Source organism: Grammomys surdaster, unplaced genomic scaffold, assembly GCF_004785775.1.
Source record: "Grammomys surdaster isolate TR1022 unplaced genomic scaffold, NIH_TR_1.0 262, whole genome shotgun sequence".
In the NCBI taxonomy this organism is placed as follows: domain Eukaryota; kingdom Metazoa; phylum Chordata; class Mammalia; order Rodentia; family Muridae; genus Grammomys; species Grammomys surdaster.
In genome coordinates, this window is record NW_021604703.1 from 3,930,732 (window position 1) to 3,954,296 (window position 23,565).

The window sequence follows — 23,565 nt, forward strand, 5'->3', positions numbered from 1 at the left end:
GTTCTCTCCCAAAGCCAGCATTCATGCCCACTGCGCTGAGACAAGTTTGCCTTACAGCCATCACCCTGGTCACTGCCCCCTTGGGACTCTGGATAAAGTTTTCTCTGTCTTCGTAGAGTCAATGCTGGCCTCCCAGTTCAGTTACATTCTACTCTCAAATCACAACACTTCGCTGGGTCCAGATGTTTGTACTCAGAGGCTTTCGGAAATGAAATTTCCAGACCTAATTATTTTCTTTAATTTAATGCATAACCCTCTGTCACCTCCAATAATCCTGGTTATCCTATCACAGATATTTTCTCCCTAGAAATAAGTAGCTGTTTTCTGATAAATCTAAGCCCACCTGTGGAACGCACCATGTGTATACACATCATTCTGCCACGAGTGATGGAAAGGAGGACTGAGTAACACAGCAGGAGACAGAGAGCAAGGACGGGCAACCAGGCCAGGGATAGCCAAGGCTCATTCCACACTGACGGCTGTCTCCACTGACACTGACGTGGCTAAAACAACTCCGAGATGACAGCCATGCCTGCTTTTCCTTTTTAACACCAAAGCCAGAGGGCTCAAAGACCATGACCAAGGAAGAAAGGCAGGGGATAAGTACATGGTGAAGCCAAGCATATGTTTCTGCAAACCTCACAGCTTCCTGGAGCCCGAGGCAAAGGACCACTCAGAAAAAGCACAAGACCCACAGACCCAATGCCATTTCCTGCCCCAGTGTGAGTGGGCTCAGGACACGGAAAAGAGAGCTACCCTCTCTACTTCTTAGAAACCTACCCACTGGGGTCTGGATGGCTCAGTGGTTAGAAGCGTGTACGGCTCCTGCAGAAGACCAGAGTCTGGTTTCCAGGGCCCATGCCAGGTGGTTCATGTGCAATGCTGGCTCTAGGAGATCCAATGTCCTCTCGGGGACTCTGAGCGCCTGCACTCATGTGAACATGCATCCGTACATGTGGGGGAGATGTATATGTATAATTAAAATATAAATCTTACAGAAAAAAAAAAAAGAAACCCAGAGATAGACTGGAAGATTTTAAAGATGCTGAGAGAGGGTGGGGCCCTGAGCAACCCAGAGGTGTGATCTAAGGGACCACACCCAGTGCTCTAGCAGACTCCACCTCCTCAAACTCACTCACACAGCTGCTCTTCTGGAGGAGGAGGGAGAAAATCAGAGTCTCCAGCACTCCAAGCTAGTGCATCTTTTTGACTATGGAAACATAGCTGGGTCCAGGCTTTTTTCTTTTTTCCTCTGTGTAGCCCTGGTATCCTGGACCTCCCTCTATAGACTAGACTGGCCTTGAACTCAGAGATTCACCTGTCTCTCTGCCTGTGCCACCAGCACTCAGCTTAGGTCCAAGCTAACAGAGACTATTTACAGAGTTGGGAGGATAGGTAATGCTAACCAGGGGCCTCGAGGTAGCCACCTCTTGCCAACTTAGTCCATAAATTATGTTCTTCAAAGATAGAAAAGGAGGGGCCGGAGAAACGTCTCAGTGGTTAAAAGCACTGACTGCTCTTCCAGAGGACCTGGGTTCAATACCCAGCACTTACATGGCAGCCCACAACGTCTATAGCTCCAGTTTCAGGGGTCCCATGACCTCACATACCCGTACATGCAGGCCACACACCGATGTACACAAAATAGAAAGAAAACTAAAAAGAGAAAAGGAGTCCACTGGAAAGCTTTCCTCGACTTCCTTTGGAGCTGAGGCTTGACCAGTGAGCAGCTTAAGTGCTGGGCCTTGAAGACTCTTGCTCTCACCCCCTTGTCCTGTATCTGTAACTCAGCCCAGGGCAGGGCTCAGTGTGCACGATGATTAACTGTCTGTGGCATGAATGGCCTGCCTATGGGTTCCTGGGCTGGAGGAGATGCCATGCTTTCATTCCTCTGTAGGTACAGTGTGTCTCAGTGCCAGGCACTATGCTGGTGCTTGGCTTGCCTGAGCCACCTTCCTAACGAGCTCAAAGACATCCCTTGTGAGAGCCCTTTCTTCTGGAACAGTGTTGATACACGGCTCTCTGCCTGCAGGCCCAAAGCCAAGAGTCTGGTTTATGCGTTAAAGATACTCAGCAGTAAAGCATCCCAGTCGGCCTTAGAAAAGGCGGTGTTCCTGTCCACCCTCAACCAAGCAGCAGGTAGCCTGGCCTTCCTCACTGTAAACAGACAGAGTTAGGGATTTAAGGAAAGATAAACTGACAGTCAACAAGAAGGTCAATGACTTCGGGGACCCAAATCATCTTGCCACCAAAGGTCATGTGGGAGAACCGCCTTCGCTTGGAGTAGGACAGCAAGAGCTCACTTGCTAGCTCCATGCGACCTAAAGAGGCATAGCGATGCTGCCTGTGGTAACCTGACTGAGCCAAGGAACCAGGGAGAGCAGCTAGCCCCGCCTCACACCTGTCTCAGTGTCAATACCCACCACATGGTTCATTCTATCAAAAAATAACCAGCAAAGGGGTCGGTGGGAAGCCGGGGATGTGGAGCATTTGCCTCGTGTGAACAAAGCCTTGGGTTTGAGCCCCAGCACCACATAAACCAGGCCTGGTGGCACGTGCCTGTAATGCCAGCACTTGGCAGGTAAAGACAGAAACAGGAGGGTCAGAAGTTCAACGTCATCCTTGACTACATGGAAGCCAGCCAACCTGGGGTAGCTCCTTCAACAGAAGGAAGAGAAGGGAGATGAAGGGAAGGGAGGAGGTCAGAAGAGAAGGGGAGAGAGCTCTCTAACTGGGATGGAGTGTGGCTCTTCTGCCATACACAATTATAAAATAGGGGCCAATGCAATGGCTCACAGTTAAAGGGGCTTTCCATGCAAGCCTGGAAACCTGAGTTTGGTCCTTGAAACTCACATAGAAGAGAAGACCTAACTTCACAGAGCTACCTCTGATCTCCACATGCGCCTGCAGCACACACACACACACACACACACACACGCACGCACGCACACACACCATGTGCATGAATATATACATATACACATACAAATCAACAAAATGTTTGTTTGTTTGTTTGTTTTTCAAGACAGGGTTTCTCTGTGTAGCCCTGGCTGTCCTGAAACTTGCTCTGTAGAGCAGGTTGGCCTTAAACTCAGAGATCACCTGCCTTTGCCTCCTGAGTGCTGGGATTAAAGGCGTGCATCATCACTGCCCAGCAACAAACACATTTAATAACAATAATAACGGGCTGGAGAGATGGCTCAGTGGTTAAGAGCACTGACTGCTCTTCCAGAGGTCCTGAGTTCGATTCCCAGCAACCACGTGGTGGCTCACAACCATCTGTAATGATGTCTGACCCCCTCTTCTGGTGTGTCTGGAGACAGCTACAGTGTACTCATACTCATAAAATAAATAAATATTTTTGAAGAAAAAAAACAACAACAAAACAATAAAACAATAATAACAATAAGTAAACCAAGAGGTCATAGCACACACCTTTAACCCAGCACTTGGGAGGCAGAGGCAGGCACATCTCTGTGAGTTTGAGGCCACAGTCAGTTACAGGGAAGCCAGGGCTACACAGAGAAACTCTGTCTCAAAAAAACAAACCAAAAAAAGAAAAAGTATAAATAAAAACAAAATGAACAGAGCCTACAGGACCCATGTGGGGTGTCAATAAGCACCCCAATATAGACATTAAGGGAGCCCAGCACTAGACAGGCAAAAAGGAGAAAAGGAATATTTGAAGGTTGACCAGAAACTTCCTACTCTGGACTAAAAACATGAAGAACTGTCTGGAGCAGGCAGATCTCTGTGTGTTTGAGCTCAGCCTGTCACATAATAAGTTTCAGAATAGCCATGGCTACACAGAGAGACCCTTTCTTAAAAGCAACAACAGAAGGGAAATTAAACCATGAACCCGCAAAGCAGCGGCTCACCAAACATACTCCAAGCAGGATGAACCCAGGAGCAGGAGGTCCTCACTGCTGCAGAACCCAAGCTATGAAAACACAAGGACCTTCAAGAAGCAGAGAGAAGCAACTTATCCCCCCGGAAGGATCCCCAGTCTCATCGAGACTCAGGAAACTGAAGACAACACCATTTCACCAAGAGCTGAAAGAGCTGCTACCAGCATCTGTAAATCCCAGCATGTTGCAGACTGAGGTAGGAGGATTGCTGTAAGTCGAATGTCAGCCTGGGTTAGGTGGTGAGTACTAAGTCAGCCAGGACTGCATAGCAAGATCCTATGCTCAGCGCTAAAAGTGGTGATTCCTGAGAATCCAAGTTCAGTTCCGAACATGTGCATCAGATACTACACACACACACACACACACACACACACACACACACGTAAATATAAAATAAAGCCAATGAGATTATCCAGCAGTGAACGCATTTCCCACCAAGCCTGGTGATTTGAGTTCAATCCCTGGGACCCATAGGAAGGAAAGAGAAAGTGACTCACATAATTTGTCCTCTGATGTCCATGTGTATGCACATACACGCACACACAATAAATCTAAACAAACAAAAAGTAGACTTTGACTCAATAAAACAAATTGAGACCAGTGACAAAGAGGAGGAGGAGGGAAGGAGGCCAGGGGAGAGGCCAGTTAAGATACTCACAAATTAATAAAAGATGAAAGACATTTGTGGAAGTGGAATACTGGTGGTGTGATGGTGATGTCAGTGACATTGAAGTCATGATGGTAGTGATGATGGTGATGATGGTGGGAGGTGTGGTTGTGATGGTGGTACCACAGGGGAATATTTCAGTGGGTTTCTAGTCTAGGAATGGAATTGTGGGTGTAAGGGGATCTAATCTCCTTGACCTGGAGTTATGGAATCTTGTCAGCAGCCATGTGGGTGCTGGGGATTGCCTAATGCTGCCCACAAGCTCTCTAGGTGGCCCAAGCCATCCCCCGCCTCTAGCATTATGAGACTTGTTATATTTCAGACAGCATTTCACTATGGCCCAAGCTAGCCTTCAACTCTCAGTCCTCCTGCCTCGGCTTCCCACAGACTAGGATTACAAGCATATGCCAAAAACCTTGTGAACCCCTTTTAAAGGTGTTTTAACTTACTGTTTTATGTGTGCAGTGTTTGCCTGCACGTATGACGGCACCACATGCATGTTGGTGCCCACAGAAGCCAGAAGCGGGTGTTGGATCCCCTGAAACTGGAGTTACAGAAGCTTGTGAGCTGCCATATGGGTACTGAGACTTGAACCTGGATCCTCTGGAAAAGCAGGCTCTGAACCAGTGAGCATCTTCCCAGACCCATTTCAACTATAATTATTATTTTAACTAAGTATGTATGTCTTTATGAGGGCAGATGCCTGAAGAGTCCATATGAGGGCTTTCCCTGGATTCCCAGATTCCCTGAAACTATTGACAGTTCTGAGCAGCCATCTGGATGCTGGGATCTGAACGTTAGGTCCTCTGCAAAAGTAGTCGGTGCTCTCAACTGCTGAGCTGTCTCTCCTACCCCACTGTAGATGTTTTGTGTTACACTGTAGCTTTTCTTTTAATTGCATTTATTTATTGTGTATAAGCTGGTGTGTATATGAAGGGGAATGCATGCCGTGGCCTGTACATGGAGGTCAGAGGATAACTTTAGGGAGTTGGTTCTTCCACCATGCAGGTCTCGGATGAAACTCCAGTTGTCAGAGTTGCCAGCAGCCTCTGCTGAGCCACTGTGCCAGCCACCACTCTGGCTTTAATACAGACACGTTTCCCCATAAACGACAGGTTGAATACTCTCATGTGTTAGCAGCATTAGAAGCCTTGGAGCCCTTGAACTATTACCTTTATTTTATGTGTATAGGTGTTTTGCCTGCATGCATATCTGTGCACCATGTGCATGCAGTGCTGGTGGAGTCCAGAGGAGGGGATCTGATCCCTTGGACCTGGACCTAGAGTTACAGATTCTTGTCAGCAGCCACGTGGTGCTAGGGATTGAACCTGCAAGAGCTGTCAATGAGCCATCTCTCAGGCCCCAACCATGCATACTTTCTAAAAGCCATTTTCTTATTTTAATTTACTCTTCTCTAACAATTAAAGTGCCTCAAACATTAAAAATAAAGACATAACCACTACAAACATATGAGAACCAAACAACAGAGTTCCAGAATGTCTGCAAACTGTTGACAGACTTATAAGAACTAGGCAAGTCTATAATAATAATTGGAAACCTTCACAGACCACTTCAATAATGGATTGAGGAACTAAAAAGAGCAGTAAAGGGGGCTGGGAGACAGCTCTGCAGTTAGGAAAATGTACTTCTCAAGCCAGCACAAGTCCTAGCCGAATTCTAAATATTTATCCTTATACCCACAGATAAGCACAGGCCCCACCCCTCTTTAAAGAAACATATCCCAGCAACAAACAGAGACCATTACAGAAAAACTACAACAGATCAAAAATGTAGAGAACAGGTGACCAAGTGGTACCCAGTGAGGCTGTATAGCCTAAAGTCAGTCTGCCTCTGTCTCTACATCCATCTGGTCCATCCGTGTGTTGTTTCAGGACAAGGACAAGGATGGAGAATGGGATTAGAGTTCTAGAAACCCTAACATCTATCACCTCGAAGGACCACATGCCTAGAAGGCTCAGCACAAACCTGACCCCGACTAGCCATACACCTCAAGGAGCCACTGGGAGCTAGAAGGCAGCCCCAGGACTACAGACCAGTGAACTATGGTGGGTCCAAGGATTGTGACGGCCCTTCTGTGGTAAGAAATTTCTCCATCTACAATCTCCTTTTGGAAAGATTAATCCATTTACTGTTCCCTGAAGAGCTCTGAATTACTCAATTACCAATCTCACAAAGAACAAGGCTGAGAGACACAACTCAGCTCAAGATCACCCAGTGCCAGCTTTAACCTATACTCTTCCTTTTCCTCCATTCCTTCCTCAGTAGGAATTCCTCACAGATGAGCCAAGAGCATGGACCACGACTACCCTGGTTCTGGCACGGATGGGACATTTAAAGCAGCCCTTGAGATCCCTCTTTCTCCCAAAGAACAGATATGAAACGTGTTTTCTTCTCCCTAAGACTATAAACAGGGAGACTCAGCCTAGAGGTCAGACCCAGAGAAGGAATCCATCCCAAGCCTGTGTCCAAGACACACAACAGCTCCCATCCAGGGTGCTACCTCCCTGGGGAGTCTCAGGTACCAGTGCTGTCCACCTATGCACTAGGGAGTGGCACTAACAGCTCCCTGAGAAGGGTGTCAGGACCTCAGAACTTACCAGAACTACAGAGAACAAGACTAGGTCTCACTACAAAGGTATTAGAGCAGTGACTCTCAACCTTCCTAATGCTGTGACCCTTTAATACAGTTCTTCATGTTGTGGTGACGTCACTCCCCCACCTCACACACACACCCTGCCAATCATAAAACTATTTTCGATGGTACTTTATAACTGTGATTTTGCTACTGTTGTTAATCATAATGTAAACATCTTTGTGTTCTTGTTAAGATTTATTTACTTATTTAAATATGTAGCTAAGAGGGCATCAGATCCCACTACAGATGGTTGTGAGCCACCAAGTTTTTGCTGAGAATTGAACTCAGGACCTCTGGAAGAACAGTCAGTGTTCTTAACCTCTGAGCCATCTCTCCAGCCCAACATCTGTGTTTTCTGATAGTCTTAAGTGACCACTGTGAAAGAGTCTTTCAACTCCCCTCCCTCACCCCTAAAGGGTCATGACCCACAGGTTGAGAACCCCATTATTAAGCCAACCAATGGAGCTGTGAGCAGGGGCTTTAAAGCCCATTCATAAGAGGTAGCAAGTGTATCTGGGGTCTTACAGGGTTAAGGAAGCACTGGGCTTAAAGGCTCCTCAGGTAGAAAATGCTGCTTGTTCCAAACCAGACCTCAGCAGCACAGACAGCAGGTTCCCACAGCAGAAGGCTACTGAGACAGTCAGCACAGTTCCCACTCCAATTCCAACATCTGTCTGGACAACCTCCCCTCCTAAGTGAAAGTTACCACACAAGGGACTAGCACCGGAGCTAAAGACTGCTGCTATACTGTATACTAGGGGACTCAGTCAAGACAAAGAGGTCTCTCAACTAATTCATGGGGAACCCAGAATGGGTACAAGCTGCTGCAGCATCAAATCATGCTAAAAAAAATAAATTAAAATAAAAAAACAAAACAAACAGCCTCAACACACACATACACAAATAGACACATGCACACATGTGCACACACGCATGCATGCTCAAAACAGAACTCTAACCAGATCCCAGTATGTGCTTTACCTTCCCATAGGACTGTGACAGTTGTCACCCTGCAGGCTGGTTCGATCTACCCAGCAGAGAGGTGTGCCGTGAACGTTAGTCACTGAGGTTGACTAGACGCTAACTATATAGTCCTGGGAGGAGGCAGGGGTTGCTTTGCTTCTAATTCCTTAGATACTTTAGCTTAAAGGAAAGTGGGAACTGCTAAGCTGGGAATGGGAAGGAACAGCTACTTCCTGTTCTCAAGCTCGGTCTGGGACAATCCATATGAGTAGCCCCTCACCCCAAAGAAACCTCACCCAAACCAGGCATGGTCACACATGGCGAGATCCTGTCTCGAAAAATAAGACACACAGACAGACATCCCAAGGCAGGCCCCCACACAAACACAAATGCTGTTTCCCCCTGCTTGGCAAGTTCTAACACATGCCTCTTGAGCTAACAGAGAGGAGCTAGGTAGTGACAAGCCTGGATGGAGGTTTCAGAAGGCCAGTCTGGGAGGAAGCAGGTCACATCCACTTGAATCCATTAGTACTATACAATTTAAATGTGGATCATGGGTCCTGCATCCAAGAGTGCCGAGTTTAAATGCAGATTGTCTGTTAAACCCCCGCAGCATTTTCTGCCTGTGTAGGATCTGGTATTCCCAAAGTCAGAGGCTATTTAAGGCAGTACCTTCAACAGTGAACACCATCCCCAGGTCACCGAGATACACGTCTATTACTGGGGCTGACCCTCCTGGTTTGGGCGGCTCACACATAACAGGGAGCCAAACCTGGAAAGTACATGGTGATGTCCTACAAGTCTTTCTTGCCAACCTAGTTTGCTAGTGATAGCAGATATCAGGACCCAGTAACAAACTGGACCTAAGACAGAGTCAGAAGTGTCTTAGCTTCCGAGCTCCGAGGCTGAGCAGGCCTAGGAACAATTGGCTACGGCTCACTTGCTCCCAGCCAGCACAGGTCTTCTGTAACCACTCAAGTCAGCACTGTAACGAACACACTGACAAAAGCACAGATTTATAGCTTTACCATTTATTTCTTAAAATCTTATTCAAAATATTAAATAATACAATTTCAGATATGAAAAAAACTACTGCAATAAAACAGTTCAGGTGTTTTTCACTACAGTGCCCTTCCCTCGGACATCAACTGTCCCTGACGGGGGGAAGACAACGTTGCTGCTTCCACGTCCACACAGGGAGCATGGCTGCTGGCCCATCCAGGCTTTACTGAGCATGCAGTAAAGACTATGCTTTCTGGAAAGTTGTAACGAAGCTTGGTAGTCAAGCATGGTTCAAATCACACAATTACATTCTGATCAACTCTAAACAACAGTCTACCATGAAATACAGCAAATAATCCCAGCTGCTGGGGGCTGGGGAGAGGCAAGTCTGAAGACTGCTGCTGCACAGGTCTGTGTGAACTTTTTCCCATTACTGCTTTAACTGAAGGATCAAGACACAGTGTCACTAAGTGACAATGGGCTCTAGAGTCCCCTTCAATTTACTGTGATCAAGAAACAAACCGAGAAGCCTCTGACCTGTTGTACACTCTTCTCATCGTCGGAGCCCAGGAACTCATGCTAAAATCAAGTGCCGATGAACAGTCCCTGGTCATGGCTTAAATACTCTACCAGCTTCTGCCCTAAACTTCATTCAGGAATCCAAACCAAAACCTGGAGTCTACCTAACATTTCACCGTGCTCACTGGAAACTGCAGTCTCTTCTGCCAGAATTCCTAAGCGAGCTCACCATGACGGTGAAGTGGCAGCCACATCGCCTTACACTGTGTCAGTGCCTAAAATACCCAAAGTGGGGTCTTTTCAACTATGTGGATTTACTATGAGTGTAAGCACGTGTGTGGGGGTGCACAAATGTACACATGTGGAGGTTAGAGGACAACCTCCAAGACTATTTCCTTCTACCACGTAGGTCCTGGGGACTGAACTCAGGTTGTCAGGGTAGGCAGCAAGTGCCCTCACTAACTGAGCCTGCTTCACTGTCCTTAAAGCAGCTTTGAAAGGGAGGGGGAAATGTTATTTTAAAGCAAAGCATTATATTGCAATATCTCTGTACATTAAAATTGGGGACCAAACACACACAAAATGTGTTTGAAAATATGGGATTTTGGAACTGGGCAAGTGGCCACACCAGTTGTACCAGCACTTGAGAAGCCAAGGCAATAAGACCGACAGTTTGAGGCCAGCCTGGGCTACTGAGTGGAGCCCTATTTCAACCAGAGAAGTAGAATAAGGGAACCGGGAAACAGCATCTGGGTGGCAGCAAGTGATGAGAACCAGTAGCGCTGGGCCCCAAGGGCCGTGAGCTCCGGGTTGGGCCTTTCAAAGGGAACACTGCTGCCAGAGGCACAATAAATGGAAAAGAATAACAACTACACAAAACTATAAAGTAATGTCTAACTCACATTTCAGATACCTGATTGAATCTAGCTCTAAAGAAAGATAAAAAAAAAATCATATCCTCCTTGTTTGTGACAGTTCTCAAAGCACCAAGGGGAAAGAGAGTGCCCTGTCTCAGTTACGCACCACTGCCTGTGGCAAACATCTGCACATCAGAGAAAAGTTAAGCAAATAAAACAGCATGATAAGCAAATCAAGTCAATAAACGCCAATCAAGTGCTTTAGAAAATGTAATCATTGGTGATCTTCAGAGAAGGCATGGCCTCATTCACGTTCTGGTCCAAACGATGGTACTCCACAGTTTTGGAACACAAGCCATCACGCCACTTTCTGCTCTGAACTAGGAGGAAAATCTGAAATAAAACAAAACAATTAGACATGCCAAAGAAAAAACTTACCTGGTAACGTGTTTGTAACAAGTGCAGGACCTTGCTCAGGCTTTGGGACACAAAAACTAGTATTAGCAATAAGAAGACGACCCCCTTCTCTAGCTTGTCCTCATGGCTACATGGTGCCTCTCAGTGGGTGTGGGGTGGATACCAGGATCCCAGTTGCCCACAGCCTGAGTATCAGCACTCAGCTCAGTTAACAGACAACTCTGGTGGTTTGACTGCTGCTTTCTGTCACTGGCTCACCCACACTGGAAGCTGGAAGACATTCTGAAAGTAACTGTTCCATTCTGTCCTTTCTCAGGTAAGAAAACTCAGGCCTCAGAAAGGAAGAAGACAGCCTAAATGACAAGGCCAGTCAGGGAGAGCTCAGCCTTGAGATAGAGATAACACACCATATATCGAGAAACTGCTTGAGCACCCTTTAGAACTCCCAAAGGCTCAGCTACTCAGTTGCAGTGACACCCACCCCCACTAGCTTACGTCTCCTTTAACCCGAGTACAGAAATGACCATCACTGTGCTATCTCTGAACTAGAACTTGGAATCATCTAACCATCCAGAAGGTACACAGCACAATCAATTATGCAGATATTAAACCACATTTTTTTAAAGATATATTTATTTACTATGTATACAGCGTTCTGCCTGCATATATGCCTGCAGGCCAGAATAGATCACCAAATCTCCTTACAGATGGTTGTGAGCTACCATGTGGTTGCTGGGAATTGAACTCAGGACCTCCGGAAGAACAGACAGTGCTCTTAACCTCTGAGCCATCTCCCCAGCTCCCTAAACTACATTTGTAAATAATATGCTATGGTGCCAAAGTGGGCAGGGAAAGCTCATGAGGCCTCAGCCTACACAAAGAATTAGAGACAACTAAGGAATGCTGAGAGCTGGATAAAGTCTGCTGCAGGGAAGAGCACACCACTTGGTTACCTAACATAAATGGTCAGCCCTGAAAATACACACACAAGTAACATGCAAGCTGAGCGGGTTATACTGATGAATATATAGTTCTCCCCACCCCCAGGTCTAAGAACAAGGTTTACTGCTGCACCCATCAAGGCAGCCCCAGTGTCCATCAATGCAGACGCTCCCCTGGAGAGACGTGGGTTTCCTCAGTGTCCGGCTTCCTCAGCATCCTCCACAGGACTAAGCTGTTTCTAAGACAGCAGGCGTGACACCAGCGAGGCCTGTAGTGGGAGGAGGGGGCTGCCTAATCATCCTTCTTAAACTTGCCGTTGACGGAAGGTACCCAGTCCAGGATCAGCAGCCAGTCCTACGGCACCCACGGTGCCCCTCATGCTGGCTGTGGGGATCCAGTTTTTGGCCAGTTCCCGGTAGCACAGGCCTAGAAACCTCTCAGCATCGCTGCAGGGTCTCAACACTCAGGGTCACCCTGTTCCACTGCCCTGGAGCACTGCAAATATATATTTCTATTCAAGAACATATATAAATATGTATTTAAGAATAATATATATATACATATAACAACAATTAATGACAAAGGCCATGAATTTGAAAGAGCAAGAAGGAGTATATGGAAGGATATGGAGGGAGGAAATGATATAATTATATTATAATCTCAAAAATAAAAGATAAAATGGGGGAGATATGCTGTGAAAAATATCCATTGTTTGTTTGGCAAAACACAAGTTCCTGGGGCTGAAAGAGGGCTCAGCAGTTGGTGAGTGTTGCTTTTGCAGAGGACCAAGTTCAGACCCCAGCATCCACCTCAGGTACCTCACACCTGTAACTCTAGCCCCCTGGTGGCAATGTGCTCACACGCACACACATACATGCACGCACACACACACACACACACACACACACAAACAAACACAATTAAAAATAGGCAATAATAAATAACTAAGATATTGGGCTGTTGAGACGACTCAGCAAGTAAAGACACTGCCACACAACCATGATGATCCAAGTTCAACTTCCAGAACTCAGAAAGACATGAAAAAACAAGTCCACAAAACTGTCCTTTAACCTCCACACACACACTATGGCAAGTGCCCCACACCCACAAGTTACCTAAGATTTTAAAGCAAAATGCAAAAGTCTACATAATGTTCATTAAAAAATTACAGCATGTGTGTATGTGTACATCTGTGGACCAAAAATACATTTAAAGTATATTGTAATGCTCTGAATGACAGCTTAAATTTTCCTTTTTCCCTAAAGTCTTGAGATTTCTTTTTTTTTTTTAAGTCTTGAAATTTCTAAATTCTCTACATTAAACATGTTGTTTGGGAGGAATGGGCTGTTTGTTAATAACCAGATTCTCCAGGAGTAGAGTTGTAGGTTATGAACTACCACATGAGTGTGGGGAACTGCAACCCAGTCCTCTGCAAAAGCAGCCAGAGCTCTTAACCACTGAGCCATTTATCCAGCCCAAGTTAATTATTTTTGACACAGTTTCGAATAGTCTAAGCTGGCCATGGACAACAGTGACCCACCTGCCTCTACTCCCCAAGTGACAAGGTGACAAGCATGTACCACCACACCTGGTTATACATAAGGTCCTTTTTTTTTTAATTGTTAAGGCAGGTTCTTAAATATATAGCCCAAGCTAGCCTGCCCCTCAGTACAAAGTCAAAGCTGACAATGACTAACCCTGAATCTCTGATCCTCTGGAACTCACCAGGCCTACAGAAGTGTTGCCACACCCAGGTTGACGTGATGCTGGGAAATGATCCAAGAGCTTCACGTACGCTAGGAAAGAACTATCAACGGACCCACATCCTCAGCCCAGCTCTTGAGTAACCAGAACATAACGTTATTGTAAGATCCTTAAGTGAATGCATAACAAATTAAATATCAAATTAATATTCTTCTGCCACAAATATTCCCACTGAAGTATCATTACCAAATTAAGAAATGCAAGCCAGGCATGGGAGCACACACCTCTGACCCCAGCACTTGGGAGACAGATGCAGGTGGATCTCTGTGAGTTCAAGCCAACATAGTCTACAGAGTGAGATCCAGGACAGCCAGGGCTACTTTAGTGAGGCCTTGTCTGAAAAATCAACAACTCACTGGACTTTGGTTTAGTTCATTATGAAAAAATTCAAGTAATTTCCTAGAAGCACATGCAGCATTACTCCTCATTTCTCTAATCACCAGACTCATAACTTCATTAGAAAAATGTTAACATTTATCAGGACTTTCAACCTGACTGAAAAAATTTATACAAATATGGCTGAGACGATGACATTACAGAAAGGGCGGAAATCCCAGCTTACCTTCCTTTTGTTGTGATAGGTAACATAAACAACAGCTGCACAGAAAGCAAAAATAAGGAGATGAAAAAAGAAATGGCTGTCCTCTCTGTGGGGGGGCGGGAGCTTCACGACCTGCACCGAGTCCTGGAAGCCCCTGAAGCGCCTGCTCTCCTTGCTTATGGCGATGCTCAGGTCCTCGGGCTCCTCATCCCGAGGGTTGGTGGTCCAGTCGTAGTCTGGCTCTCCGTAGTCACCGTTGTCCAGAGTGTCTCTGACTGTGGCCGGGGAACTGTTGAGTGCCAGAAGATCCTCCTCCTCCATGCTGGGATCTTCATTGCTGTCGGCCTCATCCTGGGGCACAGACGGAGCAGCAGAGGGCGTGGGCGCCGCAGAGCTGCTTCCACTTTTCTCTGTACTGCCTGGGGTAAGTGTGGTGCTGATCTGGGAAACAGAAGGTTTGGTGTGGTTTCCTGGCATAACTGAAGGAGAAGTGGTATCATTGTTTGGAGTATTCTCTGATGTATCTGAAAAACAAAAGCATCCGGACATTGCTAACCTTTACTAATAGAAAAACGTATTTATCGAATTTTTCACTGAGCATTTCTCTTCAGTATAATAAATTCCTGCAACTTTCTCTTAATATCTAGTTAAGTTTCAATGGCTAAAAATCAATGACATTTCTTCTTGGTCAGTTAATCTCAGGTAACAATTGTTTTGCTCATTAATGACTCGGATAGCTTACTACTCAAAGAATAAACAAGCATCAGCTTTCAGGTCAGTCCTGTAAGTCCACACAGACCTCATCCTACCTGCACTGCTTCCCTTTACCAAAGACTGGCCCGCAGCCAGCCCTGTCCAGGCTCTATCTCACTGCCGGAATAGAAAGGGAGGAGGCCTTGGAACAGGAAAAACAATTAGTGCACATACATATCACACACACACACACACACACACACACACTCAACACAGAATCTGGAAACAGGTACTTAGAAACTTCTTTTGCTAAAATTCACGGACTCTCAATTGGAGTCCAGAACATGAGCAAGCACAGGTTAAAAGCCTTCACTTTGTCTGTGCCCTGCTTCCCTCTGCAGGTTGGTATGGTAAACAGTCAAAGAAGTGTCTGTCTAGTCTGTGTCATCCTTCAAGCCACTGTCCTAACCCTGCAGGCACCCTGGACTCTACAAAGAACAGACCTTCCCAAGGCAGAGCAGTTATTCACCAGGCACAGGGTACACCCTGGCACTGGAGTACATCCCCTGAGAACCTCCATGTATCCTCCAGCAACAGGAACTTCTGACCACCTTGCAAAATCAAACCAGAGACAAAAATCCCAGACTACACCATGACTGGATGCTCAGTTATGCACCATCTGCCCCTCCCTGCCCCATGTTCAAAGTTCCTGTCAGGATCTTCCTGAAAACAGGGCTTAAGGGTCACTAAACCTCTTTCTCGGTTCTCCATCTCCCCAAAATAGCCACATTAATTCTCTGCTCGTCACCATTCCTTGACTCTAATTTGCAACACTAGAGATAGGTGACAGAGCCTAGTTTGTTGGGGCTGCCAGAGGCTAGACTTTTACTCTAAAAAAAATCTTGTTTCAAGCATATAACCAACATATAAAGCTACAAACAAGCTGAAGACAGCATCTCTAAGTGACACTTGAAGACTCTTAAAATTTTTAAATCACCAAAATTTTAAGGGACAAAAACCAGAACTTGAAAGCTTACTGACAGCAGTATTAAGGTTGAGGAGGCAGTCTCTGGGCGGGAAACGAGGCCAAATGCTTGCACAATCTTCCTCCCCTGTTCCCCTACCTCCTCAGTGAAGTTCACTGAAGTACAGCTAAGACTGTTTACAGAAATAACTCCACCCAACAGGGAGAATCAATGGAGACATAGTCCACAGAGGAAAGCTGCTCAATTGGACAGTGTTTCCAATCTGACTGAGTGGAGTCTCTGCTCAAGAACTTCAATAATGCTTCAATGATGTTGATGATGATGCTAACGACAACCTATCACACGTGATCTAAACCTCAGTCTGTAAAAACAAGCCACAGGCCTTCACAAATATTCTCACACACAGAAGACAACTGTTCATACACACACACTCTCATTTAGTACTATGGCTCAACTGTGACATCTACTTTGTTATCTACTTTGAAAAGGGGGGAGGGTCTTAATTGGACAGAAGTCTCTCAGAAAAATAATTTCTAACAAAGAAAAAATAAGGGGCTGGAGAGATGGCTCAGTGGTTAAGAGCACTGATTACTCTTCCAGAGGTTCTGAGTTCAATTTCCAGCAACCACATGGTGGCTCATTGTGGGGCCGTGAAAGGATCGCTTGGTTTTTGGTAGAGCATTGGTTTAGAAATGGCCAGAGACCCTGCAAGGGATGGAATACATTTCACCACACTCTCAGATTCCAGACTCCTGACATGTGGTCTTAGATCTCCATTGACCCACGCCTTCCAGTCACGTAGGGCAACGCCCCTACCAGCCCCTCCACAGGTAGAGGGCATGACTACAGGTCTCAGGGCCTCCATATTTTTTTATTAACGAGTTACCTAAAGGCCACAGGGGGTAGCCAATTAAGTATTCTTTCCCAGACCCTCCTCCCTCCTTGGGTCAAGGTCATCCTTAGTCTACATGGCTAGTTGAGGGCACTCTAAACTACAGGAGACCCTATTCCAAAATAAACAAAAGAATCTGTCTTCCCCTACCTAACTTTTTGGATAGTCTCTAAAGGACCTGTGCTGGAGGGGCAGGAATGACTCCACAGAAACTATTTCCTGAGCCCCCCAGATGTCTCCTCATGCTTCTCTGTCAACATAACAGAAATCTGATTCCCTTCCAAACATGCTGGCTCTGCAGTCCTTTTACTCCACAGCTGGATACACACACACACACACACACACACACACACACACACACACACACACCCTTGCACAGACAGAAGGGCACAGTCTGCACCGCACACCATTTCCCATTCTTCCCCAGAAGTATCACTGGTTTGGGAGCACACATCTCCCCTATCACCAACTCTTGCAGGTCCCCTCATTCTAACCCTCCTAACTCCAGGGTTCTCTCTCATCCAGAGAAGAGCTCCTATTTGGATTTCAAAATCCATGACCTCTCTTGTGCTGAGTCAGCCCAACTACCCATCAGCCTCTCACTCCACTATTACCAACTCGCCCACAAGCCCATCTGCAGCATGCTGCTTCCTCAAATGCTGGCCAAGCTTTCTGACTCATGGGCTGCTCTTCTCAACCCATGAAGACTGACTCCCATGCTCACTGTTCAGCCCCTGCAGCCACCACCAAATCTGGCCAATATACTCTCTGCTCTTTCTCACAGTTCAATGGTATGGCCAAACACTCGAATCCCTCTTCCGTCCATGGCTAATGGCCTCCCCACTCACATAAGAGTCTTCCTCATTTGGCAAAGGCTAAATCAAATTCTTTATCCCCAAGTGCACTATACAGCCGCCCCCAGCTGGAAACACACAGCCATACCAGTGTTTTCGTTTCATCTGAAATTCAATGTGGAAGCTTCTACCCTGTGTGTAACTCTCAGTGGCTATGCTGTAACTTCCTAGTCCATTTTCCTTCCTGCTCCCCGAAGCTGCCTCAAACTCTCAACACGCCCATTCATCAGAAGAGAATGTCCACAAATCACCAGAACTCTGCTCATGCAACAGCCTCAGCTAAGCACCACCCTCTGCCGAACACCCCTCCTGGATGACGCACCCCCTCACCTCAGCAGCACACCAAACAAGCATGGACAGAAACCTGAAACAATGGGCAACCAACCCTCTTCCTTTACAGTCTTACCAGTTCTCCATGCCAGCCACAGGGCAATCAGGGACCAGCTGTGTGAGACAAGGTCCTGGGTTCAAACCTCAACACAGGAAGAACTGAGGGAGAGAATGTGGAGGAGCTGCGGCTGCTGCTGCTGCTGTTTATTCTAAGCTGTAAAACTGACATGATGTTTAAAGTCCATCAGGGTAGTTCACACACTACCAAGCCAGATGAACCTAGGTTTCACACCTCACACAAAAATTAAATAAGCATAAATCAGGTAAAATATAAAATATTAAAAGACAAAACTAGAAAAAAAAGGAGAAAAATCTTTGAAATCTGGAACTAGAAAAGGAGTTTTTTTAATTTTACCAAAAAAAGCAAAAGCACAATGCATAAAAGGGAAAATACTGGTAACTGCTATTCTTCAAAAGAGAAACTTTTGCCTGTCAAAGAGCCTCCCAAGATAAAAAGAGAAGCTACAGTGTAGAGAAACTATTTGCAAGCTCCATAAACAACAAGGGATATATTCCTAAAATAAAAAAAATCTCAAAACGCCAAAGTGAAGAAAGCAAACAATCCAAGTGGAACAGAAGAAAGATGGAAACAGAGTGGACCCTAAGTTCCCTCTGACCTCCACACTCACACTATGGCTCAACACCACCACACACACACATACACACACACACACACACACAAATTAATTAATGCCTATATCTAGCACCAAGCATAAGCAAGATAGGAAGGCTTTTCACGTCAATGCCCAGGCCTGGACCAAGCCACCATCATCCCATTACCTCAGCTTTTGTAACTCATCTGCCTGCTTCCACCCTAACCCAACTGCCTGTGTTCAGCACAGCAGACTGCCATCATGCAGAAACTGACATGAGGTCTCTTACTCCTCTACTTAAAAACTTCCTTAGCAGGGTAGAGAGATGGCTTAGAGGTTAAGATGATATACTGCTTTCCAGAGAATCAGATTTCTGTTCCCAGCACCCCTATCGGGTGGCTCACAACTGCCTACAACACATCAGTGCTCCAGCCTCCATTGGCATTCACCACCACATACCCACAGACAGACAGACAGACAGACAGGCAGGCAGGCAGGCAGGCAGACAAGTAGGCAGGCAGGGAGAAAGACAGACACATACACATACTTTTTTTTTTCTGAGACAGGGTCACTCTGTCTATAGTCCTGACAGTCCTGGAACTCTCTCTGTAGACCAGGTTGACTTCAAACTCACGAAGATCTGCCTGCCTTTGCCTCCCAAATGCTGGGATTAAAGTTGTGTGCCACCACTGCACAGCCACACACACACACACACACACACACACACACACACACACACAAACCCTCAGGCTCCCTCTTTCTTGCAAAAGCCACTCTTAGTAACTGTCTACAAGATCCTATTGGAGGAACAGAGAAATGGCTCAACAAATAAGAAAGTTTGTAGTTTTGGAACTCAACATGGTGAAAAGCAAGAACTGACTCTCAACCAAAAGCTGTCCTATGTTCTACACCTATACACACACACACAATAAATGTAAAGAAAGATTATCTTTTAAAAAGCCAACAATGTGATCTTCCCTTTGGCCACTTCCCAATCTCCCTAACAGCTGCCCATATTGTCTACTTAAAAGACCACCACATTCAGTGAACGAACAGTAAATGCACTCAATCCAACCTAATCTCATCATGATGCACACTGCACCCCAAAGAGCATCTTAGTACCTACTGTACTTGCTCAGGGGCTCTTTCCCCAGTCTCAGCTAGGCAAAGTCCCTCTTCATTGATGAATGCCTACACCCAGCACCAAGGAAGTCAAGCAATGAAACTAGAAGAAAAGCTCAAGAACCGCACAGGAAAACAAGCTAGGACTTCACATGAAATAGGAGATGCAATGCTGACCCAGCCAGATGAAGAGAGAACTCAGGACAACTCATGTCAGACTGCTTGCACTTCCCGGACTTTATGGCCGAGCTTTGTCAACACAGGTATCACTGAGACTGCTTGGACCCCTTGCCTGGCTGGTACTACCTATAGTTTAAAGGTAACATTTAGAGTGTGAGTGTGTGTGTATGTATGTGACACACACAAACTTAGGAACTTCGGTGCAGTACCCACAGAAGCCACAGGTTGTCAGATTACTCCTTTTTTTTTTTTTTTTGGTTTTTCGAGACAGAGTTTCTCTGTGTAGTTCTGGCTGTCCTGGAACTCACGCTATATACCAGGCTAGCCTCTAACTCAGAAATCCACCTGCCTCTGCCTCCCAAGTGCTGGGATTAAAGGCGTGTACCACCACCGCCCGGCTGTCAGATTACTCCTAAAGATGCAGTTACAGACTGTTGCTTTAGATGATCAAAACAATCACGTCTGCATCCACCAGGGAAATCCTCATTACATTCCACCAATGATAAAAGAGCCTTGGAAACCCTAGTCTTTTCCCCAACAGACTCCGAAACCCTCCAGGTAGGGCAATCAGCTGCCTGTTTCCATTGCTGCTGAGGAAGGAAACTATGTATGCAACCCAGCACTGTAATAAAGGATTGTGTGATTGACTGGAGAGTCCCCCTGGGCAAAGAAGGAAGTTATCCCAGTTCACATTATTTTTCCATCTGAAAAAAACAATAAAGACTTGGGGAGGGAATGACTGTACCAATGTGACAGAAAGAAAAATATGACTACTCAGCAATATTCAGTTCTTAACAGTAGGTTTCTCCTGCTAAATCTCTGCTTTGGTTTACAGATTTCTTAATTTTTAAGAAAGGCTTTAATATCCTGGTTTATGATGTAGCATCTGCAAGAAAAGAAAGTCTTTCTCAAATACTAACAACTCCATTAAAATGAGGCAAGGGCGTTCAGTTAAATTTCAGCTCAAGGAAAGGTATCTGCTAACATGCTCGCCTTTGTTCCTCCTCCAAGACTGAGTCCCTGGACTCCGCCTCTACACGAAAAGCACCAGAATGTCCCAGTCCTCAAAGATGGAACGCCCAAGCAGCTCCCCTGTCTTCCACTCTGAAACAGTCAGTCAATTCAGTCTAAACACTGGGTCACTGTCCCGATCTTTATCTCTGAGCTCACCCTTTTGAGGGGAAAACAAAACAAAAACTTGCCTAGCCTTGCTTGTCCCTCTAACCTCAAGCCTCTCTCTAAAGATCACTCCCCCCAACTCCAGCGATCACTTCGGCCTGTCTCCTATCCAGTCGGCACGATCTCTGAACTGCCCATTATCAAGCACTTTGGGGACCACACACACACACACACTGAGCGCCCTTCCTCCAGGGAACGTATTGTCAAAGACTGTCCACGACACGGCCACTTCACGTCCCCGCCCACCCACTCGGGTACCTGAATCTCACAACCCCACTTCTCAGGCCTAAGGAGACCACACTAGGAGCGCTTCCCATCCCGGGCCCAGCCCTGGCAGCGGGAACTCGGCCGGTGGGAATCACCGTGAGTCGGCGGCGCTCGGTCCCCGTCGGGCCCGGCCCGGACCCTCGCCGTCTCCCCGCGTCCATTACCAGAGCACAGGACGGGCGCGAGCAGCAACGCTAGCACCAGAGATCGCGCCAGCGCTCCGAGGCCCCGGGCGCCCGGCCCGGGAGACAGCTTCTCTCGTGCAGCCCCGTACATTCTGCCCAGGGCGGCGGCAGCCATAACGGACTCAGCCCCCGAGCCTGCGCTGTTGCTAGGTTCTTCGAGGTGACGTCAAATACGCGTCCGAAGCGCACTCCCGAAGCACCTACGTCCCGACGTGATGACGTCGCATCTCTGAACCGGAAAGGGTAGCGTGGTATTGTAGAGAAGGGTGCTGAGAAAGGCGAATGGAACGGATTTATTGTCAACTGGTGGTTGTTGTTCTATTTTGTGGTTTGTCGTTGTCCTCTTTGAGATGTATTTTAGGGGTTAGAGAAGTGGCTCATCGGTTAAAAGCGCTAGCTGATCCCCAGAGCTTCTGGGTTCGATACCCAGCACCCATGTTTGTAAGGGCTCACACCCATCTGTCCCAGGGGATGCGGTGCCCTCTTTGGGTATCCTCAAAAACTAGACTATAACTGATGCAGAGACAGACAGGCAAAACACCTACACACTTAAGTTTAATACGTTTAATAAAGATATGTATGGAGCTAGAGGGAATGTTCAGCTGTTGAGAGCACTTGCTATTCTTGTAGAGGACTGGGTTTGGGTCCCAGCACTCAGATTAAACAGCTCACAGCCACCTCTAACTCCAGTTCCAGGGGATCTGGCTACAAAACCTCTTTTGACCTCCACAGGCATTAGGCACATGGGGTGCACATACATATATGCAAGCAATCATTTCTGAATTTAAAATAGCCAGGTGTGATAGTACTACATATCTTTAGTTCCAGCACTCAGGAGGCAAAGACAGGCAAATATAAGTGAGTTCGAGGCCAGCCTGGTCTACAAAGCGATTATAGGACAGCCAGGGCTACATAGAGAAATCCTGTCTCAATAATATAATAATAATAATAATAATAATAATAATAACAATAATAATATAATTTTTAAAAAACAAGAAAGGGTAAAATTGTGTGTAAGTTCAAGTGCCCTCCAATGCCAGAAGAGGGCGTCGACTCCCCTGGAGCTGGAGTTTGCTGTGACTATGAGCCACCCCATGTAGATCCTAGGAACCACACCCTGGTCCTCTACAAGAGCAACAAGTGCTCTAAACTGTTTAATAGTTTCACCAGCACCCTTTTTGGTTCTGGTTTTGAAACAAGATCTCAAGTAGCCCAGGCTGGCCTCAAAATCCCTTTCTACCCAATGAATGATTTTGACCTCCTTCACCTCCACCTCCCACATGCTGGGTTGTATTTTTGTATACTGAGGGTTTTGTTTTACAAAATGTTAAAAGTATGTCTTTGGAACATGTGAGCCTATTCTCAATGGCAGTGTCTACTTCTGACTTCCTTGACAATTTTCTTGCTTTCCTTTCATAACACTATCACCTTGTTAAATGTTATCCATGCTTACAGCATCCTCCACACGAAAGCAAGCCTGCCAAGGCCAGCTTGACTTTACTTTGTTTATTGATGCACCCTTGACTATGGAGAAATGTTAAATATTTGATGAAACACTAAAATATAAAACTTGGAAGGCAGAGGCAGATGGATATCTGAGTTCAAGGGCAGCCTGGTCTACAGAGTGAGTGCCAGGACAGCCAGGGCCACACAGAAACCCTGTCCCAAAAAAAACAAAAACAAACAAAAAAAAAAGAAAAGAAAGGAAAAGAAAATGTAAATTTAGAAAGTCTGCCTAGAGCCTGATACAGAGTTTCCGTCTGTGGGTACGTTGTGTGAATGTTTCCTGTAAGTTTCCATTCATATATGTTCATTAATTTTCAGGAAAATCAGTGTAGTATAGAGCCAGCATTTTTTTTGCCCCCCCCCCAACAACTTCAGTACTGTCTCCGCAATTCCCTCCCCAGAGACAGCTTGTGTTTTCCCAAATCCAATTTCTCTGACCCCAGGACAGCTTAAAAGCACACAGATTCTGTTAAACAAACTAA

At 46.1% G+C, this 23,565-nt stretch overlaps 1 protein-coding gene and 1 pseudogene across 3 annotated transcripts; both read right to left on the reverse strand.

Moving 5' to 3' along the window:
* Positions 1-9,209: 9,209 nt before the first annotated feature.
* Positions 9,210-21,726, reverse strand: CUNH5orf15 (chromosome unknown C5orf15 homolog). 3 transcript variants are annotated; one of them, XM_028775964.1, is made up of 3 exons: positions 21,557-21,726; positions 14,258-14,760; positions 9,210-10,965 (listed from the first exon to the last, which is right to left on the reverse strand). In XM_028775964.1, exons 1-3 carry the CDS (start codon positions 21,690-21,692, stop codon positions 10,834-10,836), a joined length of 771 nt encoding a protein of 256 aa, XP_028631797.1. In that variant the 5' UTR covers positions 21,693-21,726; the 3' UTR covers positions 9,210-10,833. The 3 variants fall into 3 exon arrangements, with proteins under 3 accessions (XP_028631797.1, XP_028631796.1, XP_028631798.1); XM_028775963.1 differs by having other exon boundaries at positions 21,488-21,712; XM_028775965.1 differs by lacking the exon at positions 9,210-10,965 and adding an exon at positions 12,210-12,426 and having other exon boundaries at positions 21,488-21,712.
* Positions 11,692-12,382, reverse strand: LOC114627928 (annotated as a pseudogene).
* Positions 21,727-23,565: the final 1,839 nt, after the last annotated feature.

Excerpts from the sequence above, each read along its gene's own strand:
- CUNH5orf15 (XM_028775963.1), bottom strand. The coding sequence starts at position 21,692 with ATGGCTGCCGCCGCCCTGGGCAGAATGTACGGGGCTGCACGAGAGAAG. Across the intron at positions 14,761-21,487 it reads CCGAGCGCCGCCGACTCACG|ATACATCAGAGAATACTCCA; the intron begins GTGATTCCCACC and ends TTTGTTTTTCAG. Across the intron at positions 10,966-14,257 it reads CCTATCACAACAAAAGGAAG|ATTTTCCTCCTAGTTCAGAG; the intron begins GTAAGCTGGGAT and ends GTTTTATTTCAG.